The 17,765-nt window shown below is 54.7% G+C and overlaps 1 protein-coding gene across 2 annotated transcripts; it reads right to left on the reverse strand.

The window, feature by feature from the left end:
• Positions 1 to 1,287: 1,287 nt before the first annotated feature.
• On the reverse strand, positions 1,288 to 17,260 carry THOP1 (thimet oligopeptidase 1). 2 transcript variants are annotated; one of them, XM_077841893.1, is made up of 14 exons: positions 17,131 to 17,260; positions 15,684 to 15,887; positions 13,044 to 13,192; positions 12,347 to 12,454; positions 11,492 to 11,594; positions 10,927 to 11,087; positions 10,269 to 10,404; positions 9,816 to 10,182; positions 8,723 to 8,924; positions 7,764 to 7,950; positions 7,294 to 7,422; positions 6,554 to 6,690; positions 6,118 to 6,294; positions 1,288 to 2,310 (listed from the first exon to the last, which is right to left on the reverse strand). In XM_077841893.1, exons 1-13 carry the CDS (start codon positions 17,144 to 17,146, stop codon positions 6,136 to 6,138), a joined length of 2,058 nt encoding a protein of 685 aa, XP_077698019.1. In that variant the 5' UTR covers positions 17,147 to 17,260; the 3' UTR covers positions 1,288 to 2,310; positions 6,118 to 6,135. The 2 variants fall into 2 exon arrangements, with proteins under 2 accessions (XP_077698019.1, XP_077698018.1); XM_077841892.1 differs by having other exon boundaries at positions 1,288 to 6,294.
• Between the last annotated feature and the right edge of the window lie 505 nt (positions 17,261 to 17,765).

Here is a 17,765-nt window from a genome sequence, read left to right on the forward strand (position 1 = left end):
TTCGGGTCGGAGGAGCCCAGACGGCGGCAAGCTCTGGAATCCACCACATCTAGCCCCGGCTGGCCAGAGGTGGGCAATTCCCACTATGGCTGTGGCAGGCCTCATTGGTCGCCTTATGGTCCCGATTCCCAGCTGCGTGGGGAAAACCTGATCCTCTCCCCCCAGCAGCCACCCTCCTAAACTGCTCCAAAAAATAGAGCCCAGCCCCTTTACACTGCCCCCCAGCCCAGACCAGCCCCCGAGCTGATTCCTGGAGACCAAAGGACATGCCCAGAACCCAGACAGATCAGCATGGAAACAGCAAACCAGTCCTGCTGCATGGGGCAGAAAGCGGCTGCACACTGCCCCCTGCAGGGGAGAAGTGCTTTCTGCAGCCCCAGACATCCGTGCTCAAATTACAAAAAGAAAAGGAGGACTTGTGGCACCTTAGAGACTAACCAATTTATTTGAGCATAAGCTTTCATGAGCTAAGCTCATGAAAGCTTATGCTCAAATAAATTGGTTAGTCTCTAAGGTGCCACGTCCTCCTTTTCTTTTTGCAAATACAGACTAACACGGCTATTACTCTGAAACCGCTCAAATTACAGCGCATTAATCCCCTGTGATCACAGCACTGGAGGAAACGCTGAGCCAAGCAGCAGGGAATGACAGCATGGGGAAGGTGTATCCAGGACAGACAGTTTAGGAAGTAGGCTGTGGAATAAAGCACTGATTGTTCACTGACGGGTGACCAGACAGCAAGTGTGAAAAATCGGGACACGGGGAGGGGGGTAATAGGAGCCTATGTAAGAAAAAAATTGGGACATCTGGTCACCCTACTTCAGTGTCCGATTTTTCATAGCTCTGCAGGGCAGGGCCCAGCTCTTTATTCTGGGTTTGTACAGCGCCTAGCACAGTGAGGTCCTGGTGCTTAATCGGGGCTGCTAGGAGCAACTGCAATGCATAGGATCATGATCAACTCTGTAATTTAAGGAGGTGTAAGGGTGGAAACAGGGAGGAAGGATGGTGAGTGCTAACTTAGGACGTGGGAGACCCAGGTTCAATTCCTAGTCTGTCACGGTCTCCCTGTGACCCGGACCAAGACGCTTAATCTCTCTCTGCCTTAATACTCCCATCTGCACAATGGATAGAACAGCCCAGCCATGCTGAGATGATAAATACGTTAGAGATTCTGAGGTTTGCTCTCACCGAAGCCAGGAGTCCTGGTGAAGGCCACCAGAAGCTTTCCCCTTCTCTCTCCCCAACATTCTTGAGCCAAGGCCATGGCAGAGACCCAGTGACATCAGCTCAATTTACCAAAACTCTTTATTGGTGCTAGGAATCATGTAAAATCCAACCCTGGTAACAAGCAGGGCTGGATGTGACTATTACAAACTCCAAACACACCACCCTGACCTGGGAGGAGGTTAACAGAAAACAACCTGACCTCTCCCCTGGTTGGATCGGGGAGAAACGGGGTGAGAGGGAAAAGCAGCCACACTCCAAGGCCAAGGTGCCTGGTGCAGTTAGGGTTTGTTCTTTGCCATGGGGCACATGGGTGAATTCCAGTGCTAGTGAAAGCAAGGGCACGACTACCCCGTGCTTTGAGAGGGGCACCACGCAGGCTACCAATGCAGCTTTGAGCCACACTGCTATTCCCACCTTGAGCACAGATTGCCACAGCGTCAGGTGGGTTGTGTAGGACGATAGGAGGGTCCACAACTAAAGGTGCCTCCCTGTGACCCAGGGAGGACACGAATTCCAGCCTCTGCATGCAAACTGCCACGGCAAGCTGAGAGGAGCAGCGCAGAGGCCTGATTAGAAAAGAGGAAAGCGTACAGTTTATCCCATTCCAGCTTATTCAGTAAAAAGACTAAGTGGGTGAAAGGGAGCAGGGAAGGAGGTCAAAAGGCCTTAAAACCCAGAATCTTTACACTTAAAAAAAAACCAAACACCCCACACTATTGATTCATAAAAGCAATGAGCCATGTGTGCGCTGACGCCCAGGGACAGAGATAGAGCTTATGTCTAGAACGGGGGGAAAAGAGAAAACGTGTGTAAAGTACACAGCGGGCAGCAAGGAGCCACATCACTTCTTACATACCCAGCCCTGGGATGGAACGTCGGGAGGCCGAGCCAAATAACAGGGAGGCGGGCGGCGAGGAAGGATCCCACATCCGATCGCCTTCCACCAGAAGGGGCAGGGAGACGGCCACACAGGTGGTTTCACCTGCATGGCTCATGAAGCAATTTTTACTGATCCTTTTCCGTGTCTGGATTTTTCTTGGTGAATAACACTGAGCCAGGTGTGGAGGGGAAAAGCCACGATTCCTTTATACAAATAAATAAAGAAGGGGCAGGGGGTGGAATTTAAAACAATCTGAATTTGGGGTGGCGTGGGGGGAAGGCTTTGTTTGAAAGATCTAATGCAGAGATCCAGCTAAACCCATCCAATAGTGCAGCCCAGATTTCTACAGCAGGATTACGCTCCACTCCTGTGTCCAGGGTGCTCAGCATCTTGACACGTTCAGCTGTACACAGCGACAGGTTTCCGGGTAACAACAGAGACTTAACAACCACATAACGGTCACTGAGCCATTTTGATGTTCACAGCACATCAAAGGAGAAGGAAATGAGAATCAAAAGGAAGCTGCAGGTTGCGGGGGGTTCAGGTGACTGGCAGGTGTCACTCCTGCAATGTAACCCATTTTGTGTGGAGGATCCCGAAGCTGGAATTTAAGGGTAGGGGATGATTTGCAATTCAAAGAGGGGGGACCGGACAGATTGCGGCCAGGGGACCTGTCCAGAGACTACAGATTGTTTATGCTGTATGACAACAGAAGCACCAGAAAACAACAGTCTCACTTTCACTCTTTAGGGGATGAGCCACGCCCAGGGACAATGGAAAATCTGAAAGCCAGGCGGTGCCAGGGATGCCCTGCAGATTCTGCCATCTCCCACAAGGAGCTAAGCTCCCAGAGTTCAGTTTCTATCCTTCCCCGTTGCCCAAAACCTTCCCTGCTCAGCCAGAGCTGCATCCAGCTGCTTAACTGCAGCACAGGGGTGGATGCTGTTTCTCGGAGCACGGTCTGGGGGCGAGCTCCAGAGCTGGGCACTGTAAATGTGAAGGTTGTTAAAGGGGCAAAGACATCCTGAAATCGAGTCTGGTAAAACAAAGAATCAAAAGCGGCTGTAATTTCCACCCCAGTCACTGGGGCCTTCTCCAATTTGGGCGAACATTTACACGCCCCGTTTTCCTTTGTGGAGAAACAAAATGTTTCTCTCTCCTGTTACTGAGAAACCCTAAACAATGCAAAATGACTAGAGAGGATGAGAACTGTGGGTGACATCCTGGCCCCACCGAAATCAGTGGGAGTTCTGACACTGAAGTCGATGGAAGCAGGGTTTCATCCAGCATGTCTAGTCAGTTTTATGAAGTGCTGTCAAATGCACAGGGTGGGAGTGAAAACTAGGGATGTAAAAGGTTAACCAGTAAGCATTAGGCTTACCGTTAACCAGACCTTAACTGTTAAACCCTGCAGCTGGCAGGCGGGACATGACATCGGGCTGGAGTGGCCCTAGCAGGACCCCAGCCCCTGCCACCCTGCCAGAGCGACATTGGTTAACAGGTAACTGGTTAAACGATATAATTTTAATCGTTTAGCCAGTTAACTTTTTAAACCAATATTAACATCCCTAGTGAAAACATAGGGAAAATATCGACTCCACCCCCACCCCTGGATCTTTCACTAATGGTGAGACTTGGGAGGTTACAAAAATCCAGGCGGAAGTGTGATTTTTAACTGAATCCTTTAAGCCGAAGCAAGAAACACAACTATGAGTGTTCTTTTTACAAGAGTGGCACACATTTTCAAAAGGGTCCAACAGCAGCACTGGGCACCCACAGTTCCAGCTGAAATCAACACCCTCAGAAAAAACATCAAGCCCTGAGAGGCTCAAGTTGGATCCCCCAACAATTGAGGAGCTCAAATTCAGTGACTACTTTTGAAAACTTTGCACCTCCTCTCTCTGTCTGTGCTTGCCTTTCCCTGCCCAGGGCCGGGGAGTTTGGGGGAAAATTTCAGACAGAAAATAAAAAGGTTGGTTATTTGGGTTTTTGGTTTTTAACCCATTTACCAGCAGCAGTTAGAACAGAGATGGATCAACGGTGGTTTGGGGCATAATCACAGAGAAAAGGGAGTGTGAATAAGAATCAATTTATACCTCAAATCTTACCCTAGTGGGAGGCTTGTACCATTTAAATGAATTCACGCTTTGCTACAGTCCTTAAAAGTGATGCTTAAAAGTGCATCAGCTAAAAGAAGTAGGTGAGATTCCTGCCTGGCAGTTCATAGGGCTTTTCTACAACACTCGGTCCAGCAGCAGCAGTAATTGACATTAAGAAGCTAATAAATATTTCCAATGATTCTCCCTGTCTTACATCTAGTATTACACTATACAAGAGTAGGAATCAAGTAGTATAGAATAGGCCAGGTGTGAAATTTCAGATATGGAGGGAGAACAGTTTTTGCCAGAATTTGCTGTGGGTTTCTACTGTCCCTGAGGAGAAGCAGGGGTGAGAGCAGATGATGCAACTCAGCTGGATCATTGTACAAGGAGCTGAATCGCATCCTGCTTGGTTTTACACAGCACAGCGAAACACTAAACCAAAAAGGGCATTTGCTGAAATGAGCGAAGGCAGTGGTTAGCCATCCCGGGGCAGAGGAGGAGGGACTGATCCACAGCCTACACATCCATTGAAACAGACCATTTCATAACGGACGGGTCAGTCTGTCAAGAGTCTGAGCGACTCACCGCCAAAGACACCTGGATTGCAGGGGGAGACCAACGCCTCTGATGACAGACTGCGAGCAGGGTTAGAGGTGGCTAGACAGCGAGGGAGGGAGGCATATGGTGCCAGCACTGGCCTCTCTGCAGTAGGGCTGGTGCTAGGCTGTACCCGTGGGTGGATGGAGTCGCTGCTCACACAGGTTCCCCTGCAGTGCAAACAGGGCCCTGAGCCGGCTGACTTTCATCAGCTCCCCACAGCCCAACATTAAAAGATCCCTAGCCAGGTCACTAGGCCCCTAGATATTTGTATCCCTGCGGACCACACTGCTGTCATCTGTCTGTGCCCCCTGCTTCCTGGGCCAACCTCTGCTTTCGGAGATGCAGCAGCCCGGTCATGCTACGATACTGACGCCCCCCCAGCGTTGTTAGCATCCGAGCTTGCTAAGTACTGACCGCCCAGAAGAGGACGCTTGGTACCTTTGCAGGGTGGCGTCCCTTCCAGCTCTGAATACACTCACCCGCCTCACAGGGGAGGAAGAGGAGAGGGGACAGCGCCCCCTTCTGACATGGGCTGGAATTTCATTTACTTTGATCAAAACAAAATGGAGAAAGTTCTGAGCCGAGTCTCCTCGACCCACGTGGTGATGCTGGGGTGAGAGGGAACAAACACCCCACTCGCCCGGCAGGCTAGTAGTGTGGACGGGAATATTCCTTTTAGGGGTGAGCGAGGCTATTAAGTTAGCGCAGGTGCACTTTGTGGCTTTTTACCCCTTGGCCTCGCAGCCGGGTTTATTCTGAGGTTTCCAATCTGCCCACTGGAGAGGAGACCAAGCCCAAATCCTCCCTGCTATTTAATTCTCTCTCTGTTCATTTGTTTTATGATCAGAGCCGTGATTTTACCTTTGGGCACAAAACAAGCTGAGGGCTGGGGAAGTCTCAGCTTTTAAACAACGGTGCCACTTCTAAAATGGTGAATCCAATTTTTAACACCCCGACCCCCCAGTCGAGCTGCCCCCTGGTGCAGATACTCTGGGTGCAAAGTTTCAGCTTCAAGGCAATTTGTATGGGCTACTTATAACACACACACACACACACACACATGCCGCACCGCGCCAAGGGGTGACGGATTGCACCGCCCTCCCCTTGGCACGGCTGTCATTCCAGAGAGGGGAAATGGCAGCGCCGGATCGAAACCTCTGCCCGAGGCCCTACGTTCGCTCTGGGGCCGAAGAGCAGCCGCGGAGTCAGCCCGCCCGGCGGGTGTTTGGACGACAGAGGCGTCTGGTGCTGCCTGGTTCTCTGGCTCAGGAGGATGGGTTCGCAGACACAGGAGCTGGCTCTACTCACAGGGTGGTGGGCGGGTGTTCAGCAGGCAGAAGGCAGCGAGCTGGACTCAACCTTCAGTCCTTTACTGGCCAGGAAGGCATCCTGCTTGGGGTCTCGACCCAGGAACCGTCGCAACATGACACTTGCATCCACGGACCCCCCGGGACGCAGGATGTAGTTCCTGTAATCCATGCCCACCTGCAAGGGGAGACAGGCCAGAGGTGGGGGGAAGGCAGAGCAGGAGGAGGGATCAGGGCACGGGAGACCAGCAAGGGAGAGAGCTCTCATCCCACAATGCTGCTGCCTGTGCTAACCCCTTCCGCATGCTCTGGGCTGACCACAGCCAGGGCGGGGGTCCCTGCAGATCACGGCACCCTTCCCGCTGGGCTGATATTCCCACAGCAGGCAGCATGGCTATGGCACACGGTGGAGACAGACGGACAGGAGCTTCCATTACCTTACAGTTCATGATCCCCTCCTGCTTGAAGCGCGTGTGGAACATGTCCATGGAATACACTTCACTCCAGAGGTAGCCATAGTACTGGGCATCGTAGCCTCCAGCCAGGTGGCCAAATGTGGCCGGCATGTTCGTACCTTGGGAATTAAGAGACACATGGCCCGTTGATGAGACGTGCTGCAGGAGTCAGGCACTCAGACAATTGCCTGAGGAGGGGGGTGGAAAACATCCTTGATTCAAGCGGCAAAAACCTGACGTGGAAATTTACCAGCCCAGGCACCAGATCAACTTCCCTCTGATCCCAGTGGGAAAACAATCTGGGGGAGAGGAAGGGAAGGGATTTTCCACCATGCTGGGCAGCGGCTTAACGCTACTCCCAATGGAGCGAACGGCACGTTCCCCAAGCCCAACGCTCCCGGACATGCCACCCTAACTCTGGCAGATGTGCCCAAAGCGAGTGGGGAAGCAGAATGGGGCAAAGCTGCCTTTATAGGCTGGGGCTGGGAATATCCAGTGGCTCTAGCCCCCCTGTTGAGGGGCACAGGGGAGCGATTTTTGGCACAGGGCGTTTTGAGAGTCTGCCCTGGAATATGCTTAGGCAGGAGACCAGGAAGAGAGGAAAAGCTCCTTTCCCTTGACATGATCTTCAGAGAGAAGATTTTACCTTGGACTTGCACCAGCCACAGCCCCTCTCCCCAGAACCTGTGGAACCAGCATGCCCATCAGTGCCAAGTGGGTACCTGGGGTGGCGGGGATGCCCAGCACCTCCTCACACAGCCGGGTGTACTCCTCCACTGGGTCTGCCTTTGTCTGGGTGTGAAGGGCCTGGTCCACCTTTGCCAGGACGATCTGACGCAAGTTGAACAGCCCTGTTAAAGGAGGGGAGAGGGAAGCAAAGCGTGAGGCAGACAGCGCCTCCGCGGGAGGCCACGGCGGGTGGGTAACAGCTGGCAGAGACCGGCTGCGCATGCCTGCTCCCCAGCCCCCTAGCTCTGCCAAGACCCGCTCAAGCCTGTCCTGCCATCTCCCACTCTTCCAGTGCTGAGCCCCCACACCCCTCAATCTAGACCCACAGCCCCTCCTGCCCCATGACTGCTAACGATCACAGGTGGGTTCCTTCCCCACCAACCCCACCCCCCAACGGGCACAGCAGAGGGGCGAGACGAGGCTGATCCCAATTGGGGGGTGGGGGAGGTGCCGTGGCTCCTACCTGTGTTTGCCTGCCTGGATTGGATGAGCTTCTCCAGCAGTTCGTCGGGCATGGGGCTGCCGGTTTTGTAGTGTTTGGACATACGCAGCAGGGGCTCCTTCTCCCACACCCAGTTCTCCAGCATCTGAGATGGGGCTTCAACAAAGTCCCGCTCCACGTGGGTCCCACTGAACATGGCAAACTCTGCCTACAAGACACACATGCTGTCACAACGCAGCCGAGTCGGCGTGGACACAGAGTACCAGCCCAGATCCCCCTTGCCCCAGAGAGTGCCCACCTGGGGGTGAGGAGTAACCCAGCCCAGCAGAATGGCCCTGGCTGGGCACAAGAAGCCCACGATTAAACGATCAGGCTTGGCAAGCATGGAGATCGGAATTCAGAGCCTCCATCATAAGTGAGAGGAGTTTGCTGCTCTCAGCCTTGTCCCTGGAAGCGTTCGCTTGCCCCAGGCTGCCGCACCGTTTGGCACAATTGTCAGCTGTCGCGCGAGTGTGGCAAAGGATTGGCAAAGTGGGGGCTGCGGCTCACAGACAGAGCTGGGTGGGTAGGCAGCCCAGGGCAGGGATAGCAGAGCGTCGGAGGAGCTGCAGGTTGGGATTGAGGGGCACCAGCAGAGTGGTGAAGGTGGGGGATCCATGGCTGGGATAGCAGGGGGAGCTGCAAGTCGGGATCGAGGGGCACTGGCAGAGCGGTGAAGGGCCCATGGTTGGGATAGCAGGGGGAGCTGCAGGAGGGGATTGAGGGGCACTGGCAGAGCGGTGTAGGGAGCCCGGGGCTGGGTTAGCTGGGGGAGCTGTGGGTCGGGATCAAGAGCCACCGGCAGAGCTGTGTGGGAGGATGTCTGCACCCCTTGCCCTCTGTGTGGCTCTGGCCGGTGCTCCAGCCTTCTCCCCTTGCAGCGTTGTGTGGGGCTAGGACGAGCAAGCGACCCGCTGACCCCCACATGGCCCCATCCTTACCTGCGAGCAGAGCTGGTGCATGACGTGGCCGAACTCATGGAAGTAGGTCTCCACCTCATCGTGCTGCAGCAGGGATGGCACGTCTGGCGTGGGCTTGGTGAAGTTGGCTACCATGGCAGCGATGGAGACCTGCCGGCTGGAGTCCGGCAGCAGGCAGCCTGGCTGAAGGCCGAAGCAGGCTGCATGCCCGTACTTTCCCTCCCTGGAGTGAGTGGAGGAGACCGTCAGACGGACGTACCAGCACATCCAGCCGCATCACGTAGGGAGCCTATTAGAACCCAGGGGCCGCCTGCAAGGCGCAGACGGATTCATGCAGAACAAGTGCTCACTGGGATCAGCTGGACCAAACGCACCCCTGTTCGCTTTCCATCGGGGGCAAGGGAATGGGACAGAGCCAATCCCACTGCAGGGGCAGACAGGCCCCGCAGGAGCACACAGCAGATCTCAAGCTGACCCTAGCAAGTGGTTTGAGATGGCAAAGCCCCCCCCAGCAACCATCCCCCCGGGGCGAGTTATATAGGGGAACTGGACGTTCGGCGTTTGTTGTGCTGCTTTGGTGGGAGAGGAGGAGGTCAGGCACCCACCAGAGAGAAGAGGCAGGCTGCAGGGATGCAGGAGTCAGGGCTTCTCTGGCCTCCGCTGTGGGGGCTGGCTGTCACTGCAGCTCAGACGGGATGGGGAGACCACCCCAGGGCAAGGCACAATGGAGAGCTGCTGGGCGACAGTGGGAAGCCCCACTCAGCACCATACGCCCTCACCTTGAAGTCAGGCCCTGCTGACTGCAGGGATAAAGCTAACGCCACTCTGAGGGGCAGGCGGGCAGTGCTGACCTACTGCCAGGGATGGGTGGCACAAGGAGAGAGTCACAAGCACAACTCCCGTCCTCAGGTGGCAGCACCACACCCTGCCCGACTAGCCATAGGCAACCGGTTCCATTGTCACACTGGGAAGGAGTCCAGAGCCCGTAACCCTCCCGCAGACAGACTCCCCGGTCACTCCGAAGGGGGTGCAGGAGGTTCCCCCGTGGGCCTGGGTGACAAGATCCACCATCCCCAAGCCCATCTCCCTCGCTCTGGTGCGACAGGGGACTCACCGGGGGTACAAATCCAGGTAGAATTTCCCAATGGTCTTGCCCGAGCCAATGTCCTTCACCGAGTAGAGCTGGACGTCCTCATGCCAGACCTGGGCGTGCTCCTCCAGGAGGAAGCTCAGGCCCAGCAGCTCCTGGTAGATGTCCAGAAGGCCAGCGGTGACTACCTGCATGGGGAAATACTCCTTCAACAGGTTCTGGTCCACGCTGTACTTGGTCTCCTCCACCTGGTTCATGTAGTAGCGCATGTCCCAGGCATTGATGCGGTCGTCAAACTCTAAGTCCCGCTTCTTGCACTCTTTCTTCTTCAGGTCCAGGATCACGGCCCGTTCCTTCTCCCCCAGGGGCTTCAGCTTCTGGGCCAGCTCATCTGGACAGATGAAGAGGGGGAAGAACCATGAGAGTAGGATGTACAGGAAAACCCAGCCCCTCCCCTTCCAAAGCCAGGTGCGGTACCTAAGAAGGAAGCCACGGTCTTGCTGGTTTTTGCCATGTTCATTTCCAGCACGAAATCAGCGTGAGTGTCGAAGCCCAAGAGGCTGGATTTCTGAGCCCGCAGGTCCACTAGCTCCTTGAGGATCAAGCAGTTCTCCTGCGACGGAGGAGAAGGCTCAGCCCGTGGAGCCGGAAGTGCCAGGCAGGGAGGAGGCTCGAAGGCCAAGGTGGAACAGAGCAGCCATCCCGGGAAAGCAGCAGCAAGTCAGTCCCCTCATGCCCAAAGGCTAGGCCAGGACGTCCCCCCAAAACACCAGCCAGGGCCTCCATCACCCATTCGAACCCTTGGCATCTCCGCTGAGAATGCTCAGTGGGATGGCGGGCTGGGTGGTGCAGGCCCCTGGCCTGAGGCCCACCATGCTCGTTTCAAATGGGCCGCTGAACTGTCCTCAGATGATGGTGGCCGGCAGTCGCCACTGATCTGGGCCAGTGTAATGCTTCCCCTGTGCCCTTGGCCAGCCGACGCCAAGGGGCTCCTGGGCCACGGCTGGCACTGGTGACCTACACCCAGAAACACTCTTTGGCGCTGGGCTGTAGCTTAGGGTGAAAGCCAGTGCTGTGCTCTAGGCTAACAGGGTTGCATGCTCAGGAGTTCTGCCCAAGACCTTCATCCACCTACCTCCTTGCACCTGGAGTTGAACATTTCCTCCACCTTCCTCCTCGTCTCAGGCACACAACATTTCTTCATGAGGGGGAAATAGTGCGGGTACTTCAGGGTGACCTTCAGCTTGCCGTTCTCGGTCTTCTCCAGGGAGTTCAGGAAGTCCTCAGGGAGCCCCCCTGGAGGAGGAGAGGAGACAAGGATGGACAGACTTTGAGGACGACCTGCAGCCCCCCCCTCAGCCATGCCGCTCCCCGGGCAGTGCGCTCTGGGGCGGCTTAACCAGGAAGCACGGGAACGCACTCCTTCCCTGGAAGCCAACGAGTGCACAAGCCAAAAGGGGCTCTGTAGCTGGGTGTAACTGGCAACTCTCATGCTGCTCCAGCTGGACCAAAGCAAGATCAGGGGCAGCAGCAGCTGCCAGTCATTTCTACTGGCAGGTTTCCGCTTGATCGGGAAGTTAGAGAGCGAGCTCAGAGATGGGTCAAAGGTGACCCGGTCCTTGGAGACTTAGCGCCAGAAGAAGCAAATCTTCCCGGAGGCGCCAGCAGGCCTGGTTCCCCCGACCGCGAGCCGCCCTTACCCAGCTCCTCCTTGGAGAAGGGCAGAGAGGTGGTGTCTTCGGTCAGGTTTTTGTTGAAGTCAATGCAGAGCAGGCTTAGCCTTTTCTTAATGGCTTTGATTTTCTTTAAAAAAACACACACACACACACACACACACACACACACGTCATCAGACCCAGCGACATTGTGGAAGGAAGCTGAGCAATGCTTAGTCAGTTCTGTGCGCACATGGGTCCCCGGCTTCTCTCCAAACAGGGCCGGCTGCGCAGAGACACAGAGATCTCAGCCTGGGATAGGCAATCTCCGGTCACCCCTTGTGGAAGCCCAGCCATCACGCCACGGGCCCGTCTGTTTGTGGCCAGCTCAAGGAGCTGTGGGTGTTTAAAGTCTGGCCAGCCATCGGCCGATTTCATTTCCCCTGCTTGTCTATTTTTAACCTGGTGTCAAGTCCCCCGACCGCTCTCTAGCCCTATCTGCTGCAGTGGGGCCCATGAGATGAGGGTTACCCTAGTCAAGCTAAATCTGCTCACTGTTCCCCGCCACCCTTACAGAACCTCTGCCCCCTGCATGCAAACTGCACGTTACTATCATTCTCGGGCTGGAGGCTGCTTTCATTCCTAGGCTGCTATGTTCTACTGAGACTCTCTTCAGCCCAGGACCCTAAAGGGTACAAAGATTAGCTCCCCAGGCTGACAGATGTATTATCCCCACTTAGAGGAGGGAAAACAGAGCGTTAACCTGACTTGCCCTGAGTCAGTGATAGAGCCAGGAATAGAACCCAGGAGTCCTGGATGACCGTCTTCTGGTCTAGATCACACCACTTTAGCTGTAGGTACCCCTCTGTACAGCTATTTACGATACATTGACAGTCTCACCTCCTGCGTCTCCTCCGGGAGGTGAAGGCCATTTCGTTTACCCAGTTTAATCAGCCTCTCTAGATACCTCTTCGCTTCAGGCCTCAGGGAAGCACTTTCTGCCTTCTCCTGTCAGACAAAAAGGGGGAGCGTCCGGAGCCGAAGGGGCGACAGTGCAGGGAGTGTGGTTTGCTAATCTACAGCTTCCACACAGCCGCAGCAAGCCATTGGTGTCGGTCCTACGCCCGGCCTGCTTCAATGTCTGCGGGCCCCGAACTAGAGGAAAACACCCCCCTAGAAGAGTTAGATTCAAGAGGCTGGTCCTCACTATATCGTTTTCAACACGGATCTCAAAGCACATTACAAATCATTAGCCAACCCTGAACCTCCATGGGATGTAGGTCAAGGTCACCAGCCTCATTTTAAAGATAGGCAGACTGAGGCAAAACAAAGGGACGGGACTTGTTCAAGATCACACAGTGAGTCAGAGCTGAGACTAGATCCCAGAAGTCCCGATTCCCCAGTCCCTTGCTCTAACTACTAGACAATATTGCCCTCACATTGTAATTTAGCTCTAAACTCAATAGGACGGACAGTAGGGAGAGGGACTCCTTGAAATTAAAGGGAGGTCCCTGTGCACTCCCTGTTGGGATGCTGGGCCTGTTGTCTTCTCAGCACTGTGAGCCACTCAGGTTATCCCTCCCCCCTTCCTCTGAACCTGGAGCCAAACGATCCTCTGGTACACATCCTGCCGCATGCTCATCTCCACGTCGAACTCTGAGAGCTTTTTGTCCGCCTCCGTGCTCGCCGTGCGGATATCTTTGCGAGGGGAGACGTGCTGGGGAAAGTCCAGCATGTTCCTCTGAACTGAAACGACAAAGCCAGGAGCTCAGGCCGCAGCAGGAGCAGCAGTGTGCATGCACTGACGTGCTCTAGGGTTAGCGTATGAAGTAGGTGCCAGTTTCTCCATCTGGAGCCTGACAAAGAGCCCAAGCGGGGACACGGCAAGCTACTCCCACCAACACGTCCCCACCTGACCCGGAACAAACCCCTCTAGCACTGAGTTCGATCCTCCTCGGCTCGTTCAGTCCTCGAAGTCTCTGTTGAGTCTCCTGGTCTCAGAGCCAGATCTGTGTGTCGACGCTACATGGCAAGTTCCTTGAGGCAAAGCTCTTGGCTTCTGACTGCTCCGGAAAGCATCGCAATATCCCACGGCTGTTTGGCAGTACCCTGTGGGGTGTTGGTGACACCTGTCCCTTGGGAAATGGCCTGAGACCCAGCTTGCCGTGACACACAGGCAGAGTGGTGTGGGGAAGCTCACACAGCGCTTGCCCATCTAACTCCTGGCTCTGACCAGTGCCACCTGTCTCCCATTTTTCCATGAGCACGAGAATTCAAGCCATAGTTCTAGGTGAAATCCTATGATGCTGTGGAGGCCAGACAATGTGTCCTTGTTAAAAGATGCTGCCCTACACACAACCACTGCTGTCTGCTTAACCGGCAGGATTAGACAGAGCACTGCTGGTTAATCAGGAAATACCTATACATCCAGTTTGCCACTCCCAGGAACTCAGAAGTTCAGGATTGGATCCTAGGACTCTCCCTCAGGTCAGCGTGGGCTGGGAAGGATGCACCCAGCTATTACCACAGAACTGGCACTGAGAACACCAGTGTCATGCCAGCCAGGAACCTAGCAGTCACAGAGTACCTCCCCTCCGAAAGATCACAGTGATTTTGTTGTGGGATCTGGATCGAACTCAAGGGCTACACCTCCCGCAGCATGGTAACTCCTCACTGGGGCAATCCACGCTGGAAGCTGCATCATACAAAGAACGTGGGCGTTTTCCACCGGGTTATCTAGCTCTGCTCAGCTGGACCCACTGCAGGGTTTGCTGCAGCTCAGGGATTTGCTAATGTAGACAAAGCCCAGCAGGGTTGGGTTTTAGCCACAGATACCAGGGTTTGGGGGAGGTCCTTTGGTTTGGGCAGGCGCTCCAAAGTCTGATTATTTTTGATTGTTTAATTGCTAGGAAGGTCTTTTGAGACCGACTAAAAAACCCCAAATAATCACATTTTAAAATGATGCTGTTCTAGTGTGGATGCTTCTTAAAGCCTTCGTGTCCACAGCTTGTGTTCTCCTTGCCCATTTCCACTTCAGAAGGCAAAGGCAGGGAGCATATCCCTTACCACCACTTCCGTGCGACTCTGAACAACAAAACCCTGCAGCAGGACACTGCTGTCCCCACAGATCCGCCATGAGAATTCTCTGCTGAGCAGAGAATTGTGTGTGCCAAGAAAGGGCTGACAGGTCTGCGGATGTTAACACCATCTCTGCTTAGTAAGGAATCTTCCCCTCTCTGCCCCCTTTTTGGGGTGGGGGGTTGGGGAAATCAGAGAAGGAGGGTAAAAAGGAAAGGAGTATTTGTGGCACCTTAGAGACTAACCAATTTATTTGAGCATAAGCTTTTGTGAGCTACAGCTCACTTCATCGGACACATACTGTGGAAAGTATAGAAGATCTTTTTATACACACAAAGCATGAAAAAATGGGTATTTACCACTACAAAAGGTTTTCTCTCCCCCGACCCCACTCTCCTGCTGGTAATAGCTTATCTAAAGTGATCACTCTCCTTACAATGTGTATGATAATCAAGTTGGGCCATTTCCAGCACACAAACTCATGACACTTCCCTTGCACCACCGGTGGTCAGACTCAGGAAAAGATACTGCAAGGGTGGAAGGTTGTATGATTTATGCACCATTGAGAATAAACAGGTGTTACCCTGAGGTCAGCTTCATTTATAAACACGGTGTTATTTTTTCAGAGCATTTTAGCTGTAGTTCTAAAAAGAAAAACATTGTTTACACAGAGAAGGGAGCTCACACCACATGTGCTCATCCCACATCTGATCATAGAAGCTAGAGATGGAAAAGCCCTGGTCACCCAATCATCTTTCTGCCGATGCATGGTTGTTTCCTTCAGCACACTGTCCAGCCCTTTGTCCAGATACTGCAGCAACAGGCAACTTCAAAGCCCTAAGTGTTGCTTTTAAAAATCACAACTAGTGGGGCTGCCCGCAGTTCCTCTCAGAAACCATCCCACTGCCAAACTCACCATCAGGTAGATTTTTCCTGACATTCTCTCTATGTTTCCCATCCAATTTCAACCCACTTATCCTAGTTATGTCCCACTGTATAAACACTACCTAGAGGACACGTAAGAGAGAGGCTAGTGGAGTTATGCAAGGAAAAACCAATGATTCTAGAGACCAGAGATGCACAAGATCTAAAAAGCACTCCGCTACTAACAAAAGCAAGAGGGCTCCAGAAAACAGCCAAATCCTGTTCGTCCAGGTACCTGTATACTCCGCCTCCACATCAGCCAGAGCTTTGAGGGTATTTTCATAGGAGACCTCCCCCTGCTCCTGGGAGCCCACCCGGTCATAGACCTGCTTCGTCCTCTCTAGGAGCTCGACAGTCATGTTCTCTATTTGCTCTGCTGTCAGGTCCCATCTTAGTCGGTTCACTGGGGGTCTGTGGGACTGGCTGTTCACAACGTTACCTGAATAGGTAAGAAAGAGATCTACATATAAGATATTGCCCTAGAAGAGTGTGGAGAGCTCACCCACAGATTAATAAGGCAGGGACTCAAAAGACAGGTCTGGCAAATACCACAGATCCCTTGTAACAGGCTCTGAAGAGAACCCAATCTGTCTGAACCAAAGAGTAAACAAAACTGTTTCTAGTCAAGGTTTTACCCCCTCATTTATAGCAACCCCTTAACCAAAACTTGATTCCTTAATTACCCTGCCCTCAATCAGACACACGTTTGTTACTGCAGGACGGCTGGCAGAGATTTGTGGAGGAGCTCTGAAACTTTGGTTTGGGGGGGAAGTAACATACACAAAGAATGACAAAGAACTGGTGCAGTAGGGGTAGATGATGGGAAGATTACACCTAAGCACCCCAGTGTAGCCTTAATGAGGGGACCAGTGACTGCAGCAGACCCAGATGCAGACCTGCCACCCCCACGGTGCTGGGAATAACTCCACAGAAGTGAGCTTTATCTCACTCCAGCCCCGCAGCCCTTTACAACCTGGAGAGGAGCCTCTCCTTGCTTGCAGGGGAAATTTAAACAGAGAGTAGGGAGCAGATGCCCACCTGAGAGGCAAAGAGAGAGAGAGCAATATTGCTTGGAAAGCTTCAGATTTACAAGTGATCTCCACAGCTCTGTTTGCATCTGCAGCGGAGCTGGTCCCAGGACATCGGAGAGACAAGGTGGGTGAGGTGAAACCTTCTACTCAAGTGGAGCTGGTGCAATAAAAGGTATCACCTCATCCACCTTGCCTCGCCAACTTATAATCATCGAATTCCAGCTAAACCTGCCTCACGGCTTTCAATCCCTCCACTCCACCTTCCCATGCCCATCTCCTTTACTCTGCCCCCCACCCCAACTTCCCATCCTCCTTCCCCCAGCCCCCCCACCCCAAACACTGCTTCCCCCCCACCCAACATTCATCTCGCTGCTCTCCCTCTCCCCATCCTGTGGCCCCCCTCCTCCCTGCTCCTCCAGCCTACACACTGCCACCCCTGCCCAACCCTAGACCCACTCCCCACGCCCCTCACTCTATACTTTGCCCCCTCGTCTATATATCCCCCCCGCCTTCATAGCCCCTCCCCAACCCCCCACCCCAGCGCCATCTCCCCCTGCCCGTTTCCCTTTCCACCCCCCCATTGCTCCCCCCGCCTGTTTTAATCCCTTCGCACCCCTCCCACGTGGCCCTGCCCCCCCAGCTGGGGGGTACCTGTGGGGGGAGCCATGGCGGGCGGGAAGGGCGGATCCAGCGGGCCTGACGCTGCTGCCAAGCGAGGCCCCGACCGAGAAGCGCGGTGCAGCCCCACACGCGGGTTCGCCCTGGGTCCTGCTCCGCCGGCCCCGGCCGCAGAGAGGGGGGCGGGGAGAAGCGGGCGACGTGAAGGATTCTGGGAGGGCGGAGGACTTGCGCTTGGCGCACCCCAGGGAGGGGGGCGGGGGCGGCCTGGCCACCGCAGGGGGGCACCGCGGGGACCCCCCCAGCCCGGGAGGGCACTGCCCCCCCCGACAGGACCAGGGTCCTGAGATCCTGCCCCCCCCATGGGGGAACTGATCTCTGCGGGCAACAGCGGGGGGGGCTCAGAGGGGGCGGGGGAGCCCGCCTCGAGCGGTGGCGTAAGGGGGGGTTGGGGGGCCCAGTCCCTCAGAATTAGCCCGGGGGGGTGGCTGTGGGGGGCAGGGTGCTGAGGGGCTGCTGGACAAGGGGGGCAGAGACCATGAGACCAGCGGGGGTCGCGGGGGGGGGCAGGGCCTGAAGTGGGGGGGCAGACGCCCCCTGTCACAAAGCACGAGGGGAGGGGCGGAGTTCTCTGTGTGTGTCATGAGCGCCGCCCCGCGCTACCTCTC

Source organism: Eretmochelys imbricata, chromosome 25 (genome assembly GCF_965152235.1).
Source record: "Eretmochelys imbricata isolate rEreImb1 chromosome 25, rEreImb1.hap1, whole genome shotgun sequence".
NCBI lineage: Eukaryota > Metazoa > Chordata > Testudines > Cheloniidae > Eretmochelys > Eretmochelys imbricata.

Coding starts and splice junctions, on each gene's coding strand:
- THOP1 (XM_077841893.1), bottom strand. Junction 10,183..10,268: donor GACCGTGGCTTCCTTCTTAG/GTACCGCACCTG, acceptor TCATCTGTCCAG/ATGAGCTGGCCCAGAAGCTG. Junction 6,295..6,553: donor AGGGGATCATGAACTGTAAG/GTAATGGAAGCT, acceptor CTCCCCTTGCAG/GTGGGCATGGATTACAGGAA.